The sequence below is a fragment of the Mus caroli genome, chromosome 14 (genome assembly GCF_900094665.2).
Source record: "Mus caroli chromosome 14, CAROLI_EIJ_v1.1, whole genome shotgun sequence".
NCBI lineage: Eukaryota > Metazoa > Chordata > Mammalia > Rodentia > Muridae > Mus > Mus caroli.
The window spans coordinates 6,575,118-6,594,686 of NC_034583.1; the positions used below are offsets into that span (position 1 = coordinate 6,575,118).

At 39.5% G+C, this 19,569-nt stretch overlaps 1 protein-coding gene across 4 annotated transcripts in view; it reads left to right on the top strand.

Moving 5' to 3' along the window:
- The window catches only part of Synpr (synaptoporin), a 323,140-nt gene that overhangs the window by 254,142 nt on the left and 49,429 nt on the right, over nucleotides 1-19,569 (top strand). For all 4 annotated transcript variants that reach the window (XM_021182224.2, XM_029468702.1, XM_021182225.2 and 1 more), the window contains one exon: nucleotides 13,960-14,158. In XM_021182224.2, coding sequence (XP_021037883.1) covers nucleotides 13,960-14,158 — 199 coding nt within the window. The remainder of the gene's footprint in view (nucleotides 1-13,959; nucleotides 14,159-19,569) is intronic.

Genomic DNA, 19,569 nt, shown 5'->3' on the forward strand with positions numbered 1-19,569 from the left:
AAAAAAAAAAAAAAAAAAAAAAAAAAAAAAAAAAAAAAAAAAAAAAAAAAAAAAAAAAAAAAAAAAAAAAAAAAAGAATTAAAACTAAGAATGATATCAGGCACACATTACATTGGCAATAGGGGAAAATGACTGAATCACACTTCACACCTTTCCTGTATCATGCCACACTGTCCATTTAAGAAAGAATGAGGGTGGTAGTAATTTTAGAAAAATAGTGCTTTTCCCATGGGTCCCAGGAAAGGAACACGCCCAGGAGTTTCTGAATCATTCTTGGGATTACATTTCTAGAAAGCTAAAGATATTTGTAGAGCATTAAAATATGTAGAATACTTATTTGTGCTATATGTTCACATTTTTTGGCCTTGACTTTTATCTCTCAAATGAGGGGAGTGATTTAGGTTTTATTTTGTTCTGTTTAAATACTCTGTGAATCAACAGGAAAAAAATTCCCAGAAGATAAACTTTAATCTATAAGAAGAGGAGGTGACTTACTGACAAATTGCTATGGATTTGGGGGGGGGTGCCAATAGTTGATACTATTTCTCTTTTTTTCCTGTTTTCCTTTCTTAAAGCACTCTTTTGATGCCCTCCCATAGACTTGCATCAGTTCTCTGAGAAAACCTCCCAAGTCTTTCCAATCATATTCTTGCTAGCTATTACATTAAACTGCCTTCTCTTGAGGATTTCAAATTGAAATGATTAAATTAGAGGCAGGAGTGCAGCACACTGGGTTGGATATGAAGAAAGTGGTTGACAGATACATAACACAATGGAACAGAGAACAGCAACAGCATGCCAATTCTAGAGCCAATGGAGGCAGTGAGCAATAGTGTCCATTTCCCTGAGCAGCTTGGAAGGCAAGGAAAGTCTTACTCTCAACATCAATTTTCCTTCTGTAACCAAGAGAAATGTATCCATCACTTTAATACCTTTTCAAGAAAAAGATATATCTTAGGGGCAATATGGATATCTCCCAGAATTTCCAGATCAGTTCCAACTAAAGCTAAATTAACAAGAAAACCATTTCTTCCTAGTTAAGTAATACTTTTGCTGACATTGTTTTCTTTTCTAGAATATTTCCATTAAAAGCTTTGGAGAAAGGACCCTAACACAGGCACATGGACTTATGCTCACAAATACACCCATGTACCTGTGTTCTTTTGGCCTTGTAATTGAAATTCAGCCTCTGCTTCAAACACTGGCATAAGGGCTTTGGTGGTACTTCCCTTGAGTATACTGTGTCTTTCTGATTAGTCAATGGATTCTTAGTGAACCAGTTTCTTATGCATCATCAACTATCCTGAAAATCTATACAATCCCTCACCATATAGCATATAAGAAATTGGTTCAGATGAATGTCTGAGAAGAAATTCCACAGAACCTGGCCTGAAAGAGCATCTGCACATGTGGCAGATGTAGGAGGAAGAGCCTCACAGTTAAATCTTCCCTAGACAAATGAGTGTTGTCAGCTTCCTGTGTGCTCAGCATCAAGTGTTCTCATTTGTAGAATAAGGATAACAGTGATTGTCTTCTCATGGCTGTCATAGGGATGTAGAGAGTTCAGCATTCGGGGGGCACAGAGCACAGTGGCTATCACAAAAGCCGGTAACAATACCCAATCACCATCTCTGTTACAGTTATCAACAATGACAATTTTTCTATGGAAACCCAGGCTCCCTTTCCTAACATGGACTTCACATACTTTACTCCAGGCCCAGAGCAGTCAGTGTTAGGATGGAGACTTTATAGGGCTTAAGCCAGCCTAGGGTCCTCCACTCAGAGGACCTGATATTTAGTTGAATTTTAGAGCAAAGTTTAGTGTCAACTAAAACAGTTCCTCACACTCTCATACTTGACACGAAACTTTGCTCTACACTTCAACTAAAGTTAAGGTCTCCTGGGGGACTCCTAGACTGGCTTATGCCCTATAAAGTCTCCCTCCTAACATTGACTGCTGTCTTTTGGACTAGATCATCCAGGTACCTCCTCGCCTTAGAACAAAACTCTGATAGAAGAAATCATCTCCATGTTGCTAATGATAAAATCTGTAACACTTAGCATAATGCCCAGTGTGATGGCAGGGAGACTGCAGCGTCCATGGGCTTACATCACTGAGGAAGTCTGAAGAGCAGGTTCCTAAGGAGCTTCTCTCGAAGTGTCACCAGCTGAGAGGGGGGTTCCACCTTCTACTTCTTGGGCTTGTGTCTTCTCTCTGGACCAGTAGGGATTTCTCTGAATGGGGAGATGTAGTGGCAGGAATCCAGTGAACCCACAGCAGGAAGCTGAGAGTGTGCATCTTTCGCTGTATGACTCACCAAGTCGCTTCACTTCCAAATCCTGCTTTCTCTTGGTAGAACATATAGACACTACTTTCTACAAGATCAGGATTTACTTCCAGACAGATAGACCTTTTAAGAATCTAATGAACTCCCTCCCTTCTTTCCTTCCTCCCTCTCTTAACAAATGTTTATTGACTATTTACTACAAGCTAAAATGACTAGATTCTCAGTAATAAAGATGTACAAAACAGGATCCATGTTCTTGTGTACTGCTCTCAGTCTAGTGCGAGAGAAAAGCAAAACACATATTCACAATCAGTAGGTTATACTCAGACAGAGATAGGGCAATAGATGTCATGGAGCTGGATGGTAGACTGGAGTGTTCTTTAGCCTGGGTGATCAAAAGAGAGCTCTCAGATAGGGATACATTTGAGCTGAGACCTGAACAAAGGCAGAAAGCTGGATATGGAAGGTTCAAGGGCATCGGATGTTTTGAGAGTGGGTGTATTATTTTCTAGGAAAAGAAAAAAAACTAGTGGGTGTGACTATAGCAAAGAAATAGGCAAAATAATTCAGAATTTTCTTGTGAGCTATGTAAAATTGTTTTGGGTACAACCCTGAATGATAGAGGATATCTAGGCCTTTGAAACTTTACAAAAGCATTTGGATTTTGAAAATCAACTATATTAACAATGCTTACCATTTTATTTAGAATTACAGTATTTTACATATTAAACATTAATAGGATCTCTAGTCATGAATTACACTGTTCCCATAAACATACCTCGCCCTAATGGAAAGACATTGAGAGGCTGGTACATCTCTTTCTTCAGAGAACATCAAAGGCTTCAATGATGAAGAAAGGGGCTTTGGATGATGTAATGGTGCTAGAGCACATAGGACTCTGGGTTTGAGTCTCAGCTCCAAAGCAAATGAGCAAATGAGCAAACAAAAGAGACAGGGCATTTGTCATAGGCTAATGGCTAATAGAGATTATTTCCATAGCCCTTCAAGTTGATGGAAATTTTTCAAAAATATAACTTTACAATGGGTAGAAAATGAAAGCCAACACCCTGTGTCTAAGGGTTGGAAGTGCACTGGTGTTTTGGAAATAACATGTCATTGACTAGACTGGTGCTTGAATCTTGTCCCCATGTGAACCCTGGGATTAGAGTAAATGAGGCTAATAGTGGTACGGTGAAAGATTGCAATGAAATACCACAAATGTGAACTCTTTAAAATATAGTTCTTATTTCCATTGTACATCAGTCATCAAAATGACAAAGGTTTTAAGCATTTTGGGGACTTAGAAACTTTCTGACAATCTGATATATCAATAATTACATGGCATCAATCTGAGAAATTAGTATGAAATACTCAAAATATTCACCAATGAATCATTTGTGGAACTGTTATATAATCTTCATTATGTAACTCTCTAAAGAACACCCTTACAACATGATAATCATCATGAAATATCATGAAATACATCATATTTATACATACCCATATAACTATTAAAATATGATACAACTTTCTTTAAAAGTAAGGTATGTTTTGGTCATATCATTATGTAATAAAAGTATATAGACTTGAGATCAGTCCTCAGAACTCCTGTGGAAAAGCTAGGCTTGGTGACATTTATTTGTAACTCCAGCACTAGGCAAAGACAGGCAGATTCCTGAAGGGGTGGGGCAGAGACAGGCCAATCCCTGGAGCCCACTGACCAGCCAACCTGGCCAAACTGACAAGTTCTGGACAAGTGAGAGACCCTGTCTCAAAACAAGGTAGCTGGTGTTCCTGAGGATGACACCCAAGAGTCACCTCTGGCTGCGCACTCAGCCACAGACTTTCACATAAACACACAGGTAGGTTGCACTCAGCCACAGACGTGCACATAAACACACAGGTAGGTCGCACTCAGCCACAGACGTGCACATAAACACACAGGTAGGTCACACTCAGCCACAGACGTGCACATAAACACACAGGTAGGTTAATGACCCCTTGTATTTAATATCTTAGGTTGATCATTGGGAATGAATCATTGTACTTTTTTCTTTAAATATATCTGTACTTTTCACAAAATCAAATCATTTTACGTGATTTAAATAAAATGTCAGATGATAGACTCTGCATGCTTCCTCATTACAGCATTATATTTTTGAGTGTTATGAATACATTTTAATCAAACTTGTTGGATCATTTACTCAAAAAACCTTTATTTACCAAGCAAATAAAATGAGAATATATTCAGTTTTCAGCTGAACATCTAAGATTCTTTTTAAACCTCTCTGGAACTATTTTTTCCTCACAGTTTACTTGGGTAGAGTACCAGACAGGAACAACAAAAGATGGATTTTTTACATCAGATAAATGGGTAGCCTTATTATCTATTTACTTTGGCAATAGAAAGGTCATCTGAATTTTCTATTACTCAGATTCTATTTGAAGAAATCAAAACAAATAAGTCATAGCTGGTGAGCTCAGCAGTGCCTCATTGTGAGTCATATAAGGTTTTTGTAGCTTTATTGTTCTCAGTGCAACTCCTGGTCATGCCCCTGCCTCTGCAGAACCATTCCTTTTTAATCACATGCAGGCTTCTGTTTTGATTTTAAAATTTCTCTCTAAACAATGCAAATGCAGAAATGTGTATGTCTATAAATTCATGAATGTGTGTGTGTGTGTGTGTGTTAGTGTATGTGTATTGGATAGTAAAATAGAGTTCTTTGTTACCAACACAATATCTTTTGATGAAAAGGTGGGCTCTCTGTTCTGGGAGCTGGGAAGTGGGACAGTTTTCCTAGCCTCACATGTACAAATGCAATTAATCATGCAGAAAAGAGTATTGTATGCAGTAACCTTGATTACATTTTCCAACATCTCTTTCAGTTTCCTGTGGGAGGACAAAAGGTAACAGAAAGTTCCTTCTACAGTGACAATAAACAGGAACACAGTTCTTGCATAAGTGAATCTGGGACAAGCATCCCTACTGTGTTGAAGAGCATTTTGTCTTTTACTCTTTTTCTCCTTGAAAAACTAGTTTCTAGTGAATACATACTCTTGTTACAAACCTTGGGGATCAGACTGCTTTGCATTTAATCAAGGTTAGGGACAAACCATATGCTAATCTGATTCTATCTGCCTAAGCCATGCCATGAAGGTGAAGAAGCTGAACTTGCTGTTGAAGACAAGCAGGTTCGCTTAAGGTCATCATCTCAATGTCATGGTTTTTGACCTCAGTGGGAACCTCAACCTGCGACTCTTCTAGAGGGGAGTTGGCATTGAGCTGCTTCATGTTCTGCCTGCTTTGACAATGCAGAGAGCCTGGCATAAACTCTTTTTCCTAGAAGTTCTCTTGGTAAACTGGTCTTCATGTCAATTTCCAATGAGGGAACCTTGCACACAGATATGTGATTTGCATCCCTTATGAGATGAGGAGAGATTCTTCTATCTTAGGCTACATGAGCCCAGTTGCTGGAGCATTTTCAGTTCTTTTCACAGTGGGCAAATTTCCAAGGTCTGGGCTCAAACTTGACTGAATTCTCCTGCCATTTCCATCCCAGTGAAAGACTCTTAGAAAGAGTCAGTTTCCCCAGAATATGATCACAGCATAAAAATAAGGCCTTTTTAGGTGTAAACAGCATCATTTCAATCTCTGTCTTTAGAGCTATATTGAGAAGACCACAGTCGCCAAACTCTCATGAGACAATCATATCAGTAAGTCTCCTCATTTTTCAGTAAAGGGAATATGTGACAATCTGAACGTTGATATAAACGCTTCAGATTTACATAAAATAATGTATAAAGGATCTGGCACTGGGTCTGGCATATTTTGGACTCAATTAATGTCCACTGGAGATTGGCATCTATTGGTAGCAGCTTCCTAAATAGCAGAACAACATGCAATCCTTTAGACACAATAATAAAATCTAAGGTGGCAGGGAGAGGTTTGTCCTTCCCAACCTTCTAGACCATCTCCATTCCGTTTCCTAGAAGTCATTGACTCTCTGTCCTAGTGCCTCTAATGACGGGTACATGTGTTCCCTGCATCCCCCTGAATGAATGGAGTTGAGCATCCTGTGGAGTGCAGCGGTTTAAAACTTAGAAATGGACTCTGGAACAAGGGAAAATAACTCAAAGGGAGTCTGGGTTCTTCTTTATGTTAGCATAAAGATTTCTGACTAATCTTCCCAAATGACTGAGGTCCAACTCTACTGTCTGTGAGTGGGAGAGAAATGCTTGGGAGAAAGAATAGAGATGTAATATGTCAAGGAGCTATGTGACCTCTGTGGTGGTAGTAACTTATGAAGTGAATCATTAGCTGAGTAAGATGATGTATGTCTGTGTATGCAAATGCAACAGAAATGTCTCATCATACACATACACAAATCTGGCTGGCAAGAGGAAAGAAAAAGTCTTCTAAAAACAAAACCTTGCAAGCTAGGGAGATAAAGGAAAAACAAAACCAAACAAAGAGCAGCAAAGCAGAGCACCTATCCTAAGAGGTAAAAGTAGTCAAGTATCAAGCCAAAGAACAGTGGGAGCACTGTGATCTGTCACTGGGCCTCTGTCACCCTGGCTCTAGGTTATAGCAGCCTGACTTCCTCCTTCCACTTTGCCCTGGGCTGTAGCCCTTGGAGTGTGGCTTTGTCTTCCACTAAGGCACTCACGCATGGATTGGTAGGATCTTAGACCTGTCCGTGCCCAACCTGCTGAAACACACTTCAGTGAACTCAAATGCCTTATCACAGAACCATGACACCACATTGCTACCTAGAGCTAGGCCTGTGCTGAACATTACACTTTCTATACTGAACCAGTCTCTTAGGATTTCAGATCATTTATTATTTATTATAAACCCTAGTAAGATTTGGTTGCTGGGAAGTTTTTTGTGATGTTGTTTTGGTCGATATGCAGAGTTCCAGCTACCATGGCTAGGTATATATTATGTAATCCACACACTTCAATGTAGTAGCAGAATGAATAGTGTCTTAGAATCCTACTCCATGTAAACTCTATTAGATGAGACTTTTGCCATTGGATGAGCTACTTTGGCCAGCTACCTTGCTTATTTTAACATAAGCATTCAGCTTGAAATTTAAGTTTCCTTTAAGCTTTCATGCAGAGTCAGAAACTGGCATATGTTATTCAATGGTCTCATTTTTATTACTTGCGTTGGAGAATCATCTGGGCTGTCCAGGAGACACATGAGCTCCTGCTAGCTCACTAAATACTTCAAGACTCAGCTTCCCCATTTGTACAATAGAGATCATAACAATGCTTTGCGAAGAGACCTAAGTGAGACACAAGTCCAGAATAAAGCATACTGGATGTGGAGAATGTCACTGTTTATTATTACAAATACTGTCATTTTATGTGTACATACATGCCACATGCATATATTTTTGCATATATATTCACACGTAGGGTGCACAAGCTGGGTGCATGTGTCAGGTGTATATGTAAGTTTATACATATGCAAGTGTAGCCCAAGATTGATTAGGAGTCTTCTACAATTACTCTTCACCATTTTTTGAGGAAGAATCTTTCAGTTGGAGCCAGAGCCCAGTATTTTGTGTGAGTGTTGTTGATCTGAACTCTGGCCCTCATATTTGCATGGCAACAGCCTTATCCACTGAGCCATTTCCCCATCCCACAAACACAGTTATTAATAAAGCAATACCAGCTTGCCCTTCTCCAGACACTGAAGAGATAGTTTCATTTAATATTCTTTCTGTCCTTCTGAACAAAACTCAAAACTTTGCACACATGGCTTTACTTTAACTGGAGAACCATGGTCTGTTTTAAATGGTTCTGTGGGTGTACTGGTAATTTTTTAAGGAAAGACTACTCTAAAATGGAAGTCTTTTATTGACAAAATGCAATAAAACCCAGCAGAATTCAATTACCCCTTGATTGGGTCAGGTCAACCAAGAAGGGAATGAGGGAACTGTACATTTGAAATCAACAAATTGAATTTAGTGCCTTCTGCAACCTCAGCAATTGCTTCCTCACTCCTTCACACAAGATCAGAGGTAGACCCAGCAGCTTCCAGATTCTCAGCAGGCATGCTCTATCTCCAATGAACAGCTTTTGACCCTTGTTTAGCTTCTAAATTAATGATGTTTGCTCATAAAATTACTGCAGCTACAAAATATATGTTGAGTGTAACCTCTCTTCTTCTGCAACAATACACATGAAGATGAAGATGTACATACATACATACTTGTGTGCATACATGTTTGTATACACACACACACATACACACACAGGGAAGGAACTCAGTTAGGAACCTGGTGGCCGGAACTGGAACAAAAACCATTAGCAGAAAATTGCTTACCAGCTTGCTTCCCAAGGCTCTCTCAGACTGTCCCAGGTTTGTACCACTTCCAGTGGGATGAGCTTTCCCCCATCAACCATTTTTAGAATGCCATACAGATTTGCCTATAGGCCAAGCTGATGGAGGCATAGTCTCAACTGAGATTCCTTCTTCCATATGACTCTAGTTTGTGTCAAACTGACAAAAGAACCTAACCAACGATCATCACACAATGTTCAAATGCATGGATGAAGTCTGCTGTAACAACTCTTAGCTGACATTATCCTTCATAAATTATCTTCACTCCTTTTTTCAGATCAAGTACTCATCTAGAATTCCACTTCCATTTCTCGTTCCCCTCATTTCACATCAGTGAACAGCTGATGAGCCTAACACTCCACCATCTATCATTGACATTGATAGGTACAGTAGAGGTTGAATTTTGATTTTATTTCTTTATACATATGGGCACAGTTATCAATTCTGTTAAATGAACCTGATGAATTAGTAATTGAGATAGAGTTATTCAACAGAAGGTTCAGAAAGCAATGTTGATTCTGTCATCTCCTTCTTCCAAAGCTCTGGCCTCTGCTAACATGCCCCAGATGCTATACTTGAGTAGCAGGAATAGGCTTGACAGACACATGCTGATCTTGGAGGACATGCTGGCATATATCCAAATAGTGGTATTAGGGAACATGGATTTTGCTGATGGTGTGGTTTGGGTTTGTTTTACATACTGTTTATCTAAGAAAATATCGCTAATGTTCAAGTTAAAGCCAAAATCTATAACATGATTCTCATAGCCCTAACCCCACCCCAAGTGGAGGTTTCTGGATGTCTCTCCTCTTTAAGCACCATCCATCTCCTTCCTCACCATCTAACAGTTTTCTACATACACACTGCATTCCTACTCACACTGAATTCCCACCCACACTGTATTCCCACCCATACTGCATTCACACACATATTACATTCCCAGTCACACTTTATACCCACTCACACTGCTTCCCCACCCAAACTACATCCCCACCCATACTGCATTCACACACACACACACACACACACACCACACTGCAGTCACACAAACACACACCGCTTATTCACACATACTGCATTCCCAACCCACAATGCATTCCCAACCTACAATACATTCTCATCTACACTGCATTCCCACCCACACTGCATTCCCTCAGTGTGTTGAGCTATTACTTATGCAAAGGTTTGACACATGTTCATTTCTATTTTGTAACATTTTTAAATTTTAATTCACTTACCATGATATTGACCATTTTTGTTATTATCTTTATTTTAGTTTTGTATCTATGTGTTTCAACTCCATGTATGTCTGTATAACACATGGATGCCTGGTGCCCTCAGAGGCCAAAAGAGGTCAGTGTGTTCCCTAGAATTGGAAGTACTGAGGGTTGTGAGCCGCTTTGTGGGTGCTGTGGACCAAACTTTAATCTTCTGCAAGGGCAGCAAGTACTGCTGAACGCTGAGCCACTGCCCCCACTCAAATCAAAGTGTACAGTGTGTTAATATTAGTCTCTCCATGGCTGGATGGTGTGTGCCTATCACAACACTTGATCCCAAAACTGTTTCATCACCCCCCCAAAGAAATTTTGAGACACTTAGTCACCATGCCAGAGTCTCCCACTGCCAGCTACAGTAAAACATGAAGCTGGGATTTGACTGCATGGATTTGTTTATTCTGAATGTTTTGTACAAATGAAAGCATATAGTATTTGACTTTTTTACACATGACTTCTTTCACGGTTTCTCTATGGCATATCAAGCATAAGAACTTTATTACTGTTGCCCGCCGCTTTTGTTCCCCCTGGTAAGAACACACTCAGGGCAACCGGAATCTTCTGCGGCACAAGCTTTATTGCTTACCCCATCAGGAGCCAGTGGAGAAGAGAGCCAGAGAGAGAGATGGCGGAGCCCCCTCCCTTTTATGGAGGACTGTCCTCCGCCTCGGACGTGTCACTCCCTGATTGGCTGCAGCCCATCAGCCAGAGTTGTCGTCACGGGAAAGGCAGAGCACATGGGGTGGGAAACTACCCCAGCGCATGTGCAGATGGTTTGTTTACTACTTAGAACACAGGTGTCAGTGCCATCTTATAATGGCGAATGTGAGGACGGCTCCTTACATATTACTTTTATTGACAAGTAATGTTCTATTCCATACCATGTTTTATCCATTTATAAGCTTATGGACATTTGGGTTGTTTCCATTTTCCCTATTAAGAAAAATGATGCATGAATATTCTTATGCTAGTTTCTGGGTGAACATATGTTATAATTTCTCTTGCATACATATTTAGGAGTAAGGTTGCTGGAACCTCTGATAGCTCAATTTTTCCAGTTAAAGAACTGCTACACCTTTCGAAAGTGGCAGGCTACATTTCCTCCAGTACTGAATAATTTCCTATATCCTGTCATCGTTTGCTGCCCTTATAATCTTTTTGGAGATTAACCACTGCATTGACATTAAGTAGGATCTCATTTTTCCTTCTTAGTGTTTTTGATCTGGACAATTTCTGGTCATTTCTGAAGCTGTTGCTTAAAGGTACATTCCAGAAGGAAACATCCCTTGACTTTCCTATGCCCACCATAGGCTAGGATTCCCCTGAGAAACTCACCTTCCTTCAGGGTTAGTAACACTGAACTTCACCCAGAGCAGAAACCAACCATTCCCTCTCATTTCCCATTCCATGCCCAGCACCCACTCACTGTGTAAAACAGAGTTGCTTATCAAAAGCATGTTCAATGAATGACAGATTAAAGAGAGGGAAGAAAGGTAAATCATACTATGAGGCTATCTGCTTCAGAATTAATATGGTAAATGTTTCAGTCTAGTTCATTTCCCTAGCATTCCCAAAGAGCAGGTAATTAAAGAAAATCTGACCCAATCACCAGAACTCCTGTTCCTGATGCCTGTGCCACACTGTAACTTAACCTGTCTGTTAAGGGAAAAAGTCGTTCCATGAAATCAAGTGGATCATGCAAACTGTTCCCTAAGTCATGAATTAAAGTAAAAAGAGTGTTTCTTGGACTGGAGAAATGACTCAGCCAGTATAGAGTGCTGGCTGCTCTTCCAAAAGACCCAGGTTCAATTCCCAGCACCCATATGGCATCTTACAACTGTCTGTAATTCTGACACCCTCATACAGACATAAATACAAGCAGAACACCAATGTACATAAAATAAAAAATAAATAAATCATTTCTAAAAAGAATGTGTCTTTATGAAATGTCCAGCTTAATGATTTCCCTCCTCCTGCTACAAATGCAACTTCACTTCTAGATCTTTTGGTATGTCTGGGAGGTGTTCCTGAAAATTCTAATGACAGTGGCCCTTGGGACTCATTCCGATAACATTTATCCTGCTTGATGCCTTGTTTAGCTAGCATAAACAAGTTGATATAGATAATTTAAAAAGACTTTGGAGTCAGACATGAATTTAAACCCTTGCCCACAAAAACTATCTGGGTGTTTCAAGACAAATTATGTGATCAGTCTAAATTTGCATTTCTTTATCTCTAAGTGGTGAAGTGCAAAAAACGAACCCACATTCTAGAGTTTGTTGTAGATATTAAGTTAAATAATGTATTCAAAACAAAAGTGTTTCATCATGCTAGCTCTGTCGCTATTGGTATTATTTCATGATTAGTGTTACTGTATAAACTGGTGGAATGCATACACTGTGGACACTTTCAAAGGGGTTATTTACATTTAGCTTAGTAGGAAAAGCTAAATAAGGGTTGGCAATGACTGCAGAGACACTGTTACTTCTACATGTAGGTTCCCCAGTGAAACTCAGGTGCCACTGACAAGCTTCATTAATGCTGACTTACAAGTGTCTGCATTATTGCTGATGCACTGCCAACTCAACCTGAGTGGTCAGACATTCCTTTTGTAAACTTCCTAACTTTGGAACTTTGTAACCACTCAAGGCACATGTGCCAGGCCCCTGCCTGAGGAGTGCCAGCATTCAGGCCCCACCAAGTATTTGCTGTTTTGTAATGACTGTAGCAGCCTTCCCAGCCCCTGAAGATGGGAAATTGGCCAGGACCTGTCCTACAAGAAAAAAACTAATCTCACCAATCCCTGAATTTGCCACAATATCAGACCATATAATCCCTCAGATCCCAGGTCAATCTAGAGAGCTCTGACCCACTTCCTCAAAAAACCTTATACAAGCCCTGTGCTATGCTCAGTTCTCTGCTGCTTCTTGCCCAAGAGAGGCAATGGCTCTTCTGTATTTTTCCTTCCAGTAAATCTCTTGTGTGAGGTGTGTTGTGCAGTGACTTTGCATTCTTTGGCTCCTGACTGCCTGAATACATTTCCCATCAAAGCTGTAACACATTTCTGAAGAATCTTAGTTCCTGTAACATATTAGAGTCACCACTTTCTTCCAGCTCACACCCTTAAAATATTTGTGTAATATGACTTCTTTGGGTGGCTATAGTTGAAAGTGTTGCTTAAGCATTTCATTGGTCTCTATAATGGACTACTATGCTGTGTGAAATGCTCTCCTTGGGGAGCTTACAACCTAAACCTCTCAAGGGTTCAAGTTAGGACCTGGCAGAATGAAGACCGTCCATTCACTTATTCATGTACCAAATGCCTAATGAAAGCCAGCTTTAGGGTATACAGAAAAAAGAACCCAAATCCACACTTGCACAGAGACTGGTAGTCCCTACTGAGGAAGCAATACTGATAGGAAAAACAAACAACAGACAAGCATAATCATCTAAATAGCTTTACCAGTAACAAACACCACAAATGTTATGAAGCAGCTTGATGAGATTCAAAATGTGGGAAGAAGTGTAATTATATTATAATTCCAAATATTTTTTTTAAAAAGAAGTACAATAAAATGTCAAAAGGAAAGAAAGCACAATAGTGAGTAGTTAGCAGGAGGTTCCCAGGGAGGTTGTGATTATTGCAACTTGGTGGGCAAGCACAGGTAGAAAAGTCCATGGAAAATTCACAGAAAGATTATAACTGCAGCAGGTTAGGCAGGTTATGTGTGGAGCAGAAGGGTGGGCCCTAACACACTGAGGAAAGGGGCTGGAAACACAGAAGGGACCCAAGGCTTACTGGGCCACTTTCTTAAGTCTCAGCAGAAGGCTGGGCTTATTTCAGAGTCTCTCTCCCCTTCTCACCTCTGCAGGATGAATTACCATCTCTGTGGTATTCATTTCCATAGGTCAAGCTAGAATCTGTAAATAAGACTTACAAATTCTTCACTGGATGTTTCCTGGTGGATAGTGTTAGCAGATGTGACAGTGGGCATTTCAACTTCTACAATGTCAATTGTCTTCTTGCCTCTGATGGTTTCAGGCTGCAACAGGTGACCTTTGAAGTGCCCACCTGTGAGGGAAAGGAACAGCAGAAGCTGGCATTGGTTGGAGACTCCTCATCCTCAGCAGAATTCTTTGTCACCGTGGCTGTGTTCGCCTTTCTCTACTCCCTGGCTGCCACGGTCGTGTACATTTTCTTCCAGAACAAGTACCGCGAAAACAACCGGGGCCCACTCATTGTAAGTTGCTGTCTTTTTTGAAATAATTTCTGTCCCTTATACCTTCTTTGGCAAGTGCCAGAAGGGCTTTGGAGTCATCTGTGCCTGTGAGGCTGGAGTGTGAAAGGCAATCATAGTTGATATCATCCAGATCTCTTGCATCTACAATAGAAAACACAATGCCTACTGATTTCTGAGCCCTGGGATGGGAACGTAGCACAAGATCTGGTAGAAATCATTTTGAAAACAGAACAAACGAAGGCTAGGAAGCCCATGAGACCCAGAAAGAACAGTGAGGCCTGATGTGACCTTATAGTTCCAGTATTATGGAGTTAGGCAGCCACTATTTTCAGTAGCCATGGTTTTGCTTTTTCTGCAATGCATTGTTTCCTTATTATATGGTAGCCTGAGCAACAAACTAGTTAAATTGAACCTCTCTCCTCCCACCACCCCAGTACTCTCCACTCTCCCCATCACACCCTTACTCACCCCACCAACCATTCCGTTCTCTTTGAAAGTGGTTCAATGACTCAAATTGGTGAAATCAATATAGCCTTACATGTTACTTATCCTGATATGACCATGTATAACCATGTATGTACCTAAAGAGGAAAATAAATATATTTCACAATTTACAGCTATATTTACTTAAAAGTCAATTTTTCTGAAATGATCTGCATCTAAAAATGTCTTATTTGCTTTTTTCTCTTAATAATTATGTTAGTTACCTTTTTGTTCTGATAACAAAATATCTAAGATAATTAACTTACATAGGAGAAGGGAATTGGGAGGCTTGTGGTTTTAAAATTGCAGCTTATGATTAGATAGAGTTATTATTCTTAGACATCAGGTAGGAGTGCCAGCTAACCATAGTGAGTAGCAAACTGCTAATCTTACGACCAGAAAGCAAAATAGTGAGGGGCTCGGGATCCCACAATCCTATCAAAAGGCATATTACACCAGTGTTCTAAGGACCACGTATAGGGCCATATGTCCTATCCACTCTCTCCTCAAACATCCACCATGGGAACTAATTATTTTATGCACAAGCCTTTGGGAGACATTGAATGACCAAATAATAGCAATTATATACTCCCATTTTACAGAAGAAAGCAGCCGTTCCTGCCATTACAAAGCTTATTGCATGTCATCTTTATAGGCTACAATTCATTGGAGACAGTGGAGAGTAACTATATTGTCAGTACTGACAGCAGAGAATTGTCTAATGCTTGGGTGAATCTTCTTTGGCTATGAGGTGACATACAATTTCTTGCTCTCAATAAAATCAATATTCATAACCTGCTTGTCTATTGGGAGATTATTAAAATATTTTTGATTATAGATTACTATGTGATTTGAGGTCTGTATGTCAGAAACAAGAAAATAGCAACATCGCTATAATAAACTCCATCTCTTTTCATGTGCTTTTCGTGCCTGCACTTTTCTCAACAGTGTATAATACACCCCAAGGTATTTGGAAGATAAGTGAAGAAAAATAAAAAGTCATCTATCTCAGAGACATAAACCTGCAATACAATTTAGGTTTTTAGATTAATAATAACTTACTAACTGTATAGAAAATTTTGTTATTTTAGACAAGTGTGCATTAATAATAATTTTACAGTCAATCAAGCTCCTTAGGGAGCCAAGGACAATTAAAAAGTAATTTAAACTCCATGTATACATTTTTGTTGCAAAGAAATACAATATGGTAATCAATAAAGTGCTTTGAAAAATAGGATAGTAGGCTATAATTCTTTGGGAAATTAAAATAGAAATTTAAGTTCAAAGCACATAAATAATAAATCTGCCAACTACTAAGAAATTTGTTTATTTTTTGATGACTCACAAAAAAAATCAAATAAGTATTAATTCTATCATTTCAAATTGATACAGTACCATTATACTTCCAAAGGCTCACACTGAGACTATGCCAGAAATCCTTTTCTTTCAAGTAGTGTTCATAGGTATGGAGAGTTGTATAGAATTCCTTTAGTAAGTCATATCTCTTCAATCTGATCTATAGATTATGGAGAAGTGAACAAATTGGGAAGGGCACCTGCAAGGGTGTCTGTTTAGCGCTCTGTGGTCAGCGAGAAGGAAGAGTGCAACCTCACACCTGTAGCATCTTTGGGCTGGTGCCTTTTTCTCTCATCTCAAAATGGAAGCCGAGTCGCTTCACGTCTCCTGTGATATACTTGGAAGAGAGTGGCAGCAAAGCAGGAAGGAGGTTCTTTGGGTTTGGGGGGGGGGGTTGTTTGCTTGTTTGTTTGTTTGTTTTAGATGAAGAAGACACTCAGAATTCTAAGGGCCAAGGCAAAATCCTCATTCCAAAGAAAGAACTCTGCACGGCCAGTTTACTCATACACTGGGAAAAAGTCCATTTGTTATTTTAAACGAAAAAACTTATTTTAGTCACATAAAATCATTTTGTTGAGTCATGCTGTTCTAGCCCTGCGCAAATAGTCTTTCTCATCAACAAATGTCTAATGAGATCAAAAGTTATATAATACACCAAACAGGTTTATTATTATTATTACTATTATTATTATTATTACATCCTAGGGTTATATCCTAGGGGAAGGGACAAAGAAGAGATAATTCTACTAATGAAAACAGAAAGAGCCCAGTATGAAACTTCTGTGATATTAAGAGAAAATCCAATAATCAAAGTTTATTTTTAAAAAAGCATATATCCTAGGGATCCGACAGGGAGACATCTTGCAGTTGGTAGAGCTGTGAAGAGCAAACCCTCTTGGTTCCAATCTTGCCACAAGTTGCTGCTCACAAGGAGCCAGTGTAAGCAGATGCAGCCTTGGGATGATTTGGATGATGCCCACTCAACTCTCTGTTATTAGAGAGGCACTTGCTGAGGGTCTAACCATTTTCCTAGTTCTTACTCCATCTTGTATATGTAGAAAGATGGCCACTGGCCATGACTGCAGCAGGCCCTTCCCCTTACCATTGATTCTTTGATGTTTTCACTGTTTCGCCTTTGGTAGTAGTTTGGTTTCCAGTGCTGTGACGAACTTAGCCTAAGAGAGAAAGTGTTTGTTTGGCTCCCAGTGCCAAGTTATAGTTATAGTCCATCACTGTGGAGAAGCCAAGGCAGCTGGAACTCTAAACAGCTAAGTCACATCACAGCCACAGAGCAAAGAGCGAAGAGTTATTTCATGAAAGCTAGTGCTTGACTCACCATCTCTACTCTTATACAGTTGAAGACCAAACCCAAAGAACAGTCATCCCATCTCCATTAAAGTAATCAAAACCAAAATAACTTCCTACAGACACACCAAAGGCGAGTCTTCTTACACAACACTTCATGGAGAATTCCTCCTTAGACTATGTCAAGCTGACAATTAAAACTGAACATCACAATATTTTGGATTTTTTTAGAACATACACTTGAATTTTTTTTAATTATATGATTTGAGATGGCTCTGGTCAGTCTTGCAATATGATATAAAGAAGTGTTTTTAATTACACTAGCAAGAACTGATTCCATCAGCTTTACAAAATCAGATACCTATCTGAAAACAAACAAATTCCCATGGTGATTTACAGTCTTCTAGGATATGACATCATACATTGTAAATGAGAGAAGTGAGAAGGATGACACTACTAAAAAAACCCATGAATCCTAACAATGACATCAACTCATACTCCATGAACTAACAGAATATATTGAGTTGGCTTAGTGTTCACAACAGCCCTAGTTTATATTATTGTTCACATAGCTAAGTAATGGGAAGATTGGGAATGTCATCAGCTCTTCTATACCACATCACCAGCAGGTAGGGAGTATCAGTTAAACCCAAATCAAGAGCCCCTAAGCCATCATGTAAGGTTCTCAATTCCATAGTCTACAAAAGTTGTATCAGGGAGATGTATGTGAGGCTATGAGCACCCGGTAACATATTTGCTATGTCTGCTACATTGGAAACAGATGGTTTCTAGGTTCTTCTGACCACTCAATATCTATGTGGGCTTATGAAGTTACTGTTATATATTTCTAATGCTAGAACAATGGGAAACAACATTTGGGGTTTATTCTTTTGCCAATAACAGGAGAGGAAGCAGGCTTCAGAATGGCCAGGTTGATGTGTTATAAGTCAATGAAGCACGTATATCAGTGGCTACCTAAAACTATTTTAATCTACTAGAAAAAATGATAAAAGTATCTTTTTAAAGTAGAAATGAGAATTTTAATATCTTCAGAAGGAAGTTAATGGCTAACAATGCTGAGTGATCCAGAAACAAGAGAACTGACCCATAGGAGTGAGCCAGCTGCCATATCTGCTACAGTGACTTGCTATTTGGTTGGACAGATGCCAGCTCTCAGAAAGCAGTAGTCATCTGAATGGTACATGTCTGAGGAATTGAAATGTCTCATCTGGTTATGTTTTGTCATGTTTCACAAAGTATGGCTTTCAAGCCAGTCTTTTACCCAGGATTGTGCATCATGGTATTCTGGATCTTTTCAGATCTCATGTCAAAAGGGATTTAGGTTTTCTCAACTGAATGTGAAGTTGGTTTAAAAGAATGACTTGTCTTACATGACTGACAAAATGCACTAAGGATGCGTAATGTAAGCAGTGGTCCACATCCCTAACCAGCATCAGTGCAATGCTGTAAGAAGAAGTTTAGCTTAAAGTGACTATTCTAGGAATTACAACCTTTCTCAATACGTACCTTAATATTTTATTTTTAAAGAAGGGATGGAGGGAGGGAGAGAGAGGGAGGGAGGACAAATGAAAGAAGATGTATTATTTGAACTCTCTTATCCAACTGCACAAAGGTGTCCAATTTGATAAGAGGTGGCTTATGATTCTGGGGGAGTTTACCCACTGTACCACATACTGCTATGCTGGCTTGCATTTATATTTTGTCCAGTGTTTCACAAATATTTTTAATATGTTCTCATTTAGGCACAAAATAATCCTGAGAGAAAAGTGGAACAATGAGTCAACTCTCTTTTGCAAACTCAGTGTAATTATCCACAAACATTGGAAAGCTGGTCTGGGAGCTTCGGAGCCAGGCTGTTACCAGAAGACAGGTGCACAGTGAGGGCTAGAACTACCCTCTAATGGTTATGGTTAAACCACAAAGTCTTAGGCTGAAGTCCGATCTTTTGACCTGTGCTTAAATAGATGGAAGCCTGTTATAGTCTCTGCACAGGTGCTGTAAGGACAGAGGAGTAGAGGCTAGCAGGCCCTGTATAGGGAAAGGCACACTGTAGTGAGAAGTCAATGATACCAGATTCTAACATTCTTTTTTTTTTCCATTTTTTTATTAGGTATTTAGCTCATTTACATTTCCAATGCTGTACCAAAAGTCCCCCCATACCTCCCCACTCCTCTACTCACCCACTCCCCCTTTTTGGCCCTGGCATTCCCCTGTACTGGGGCATATAAAGTTTGCAAGTCCAATGG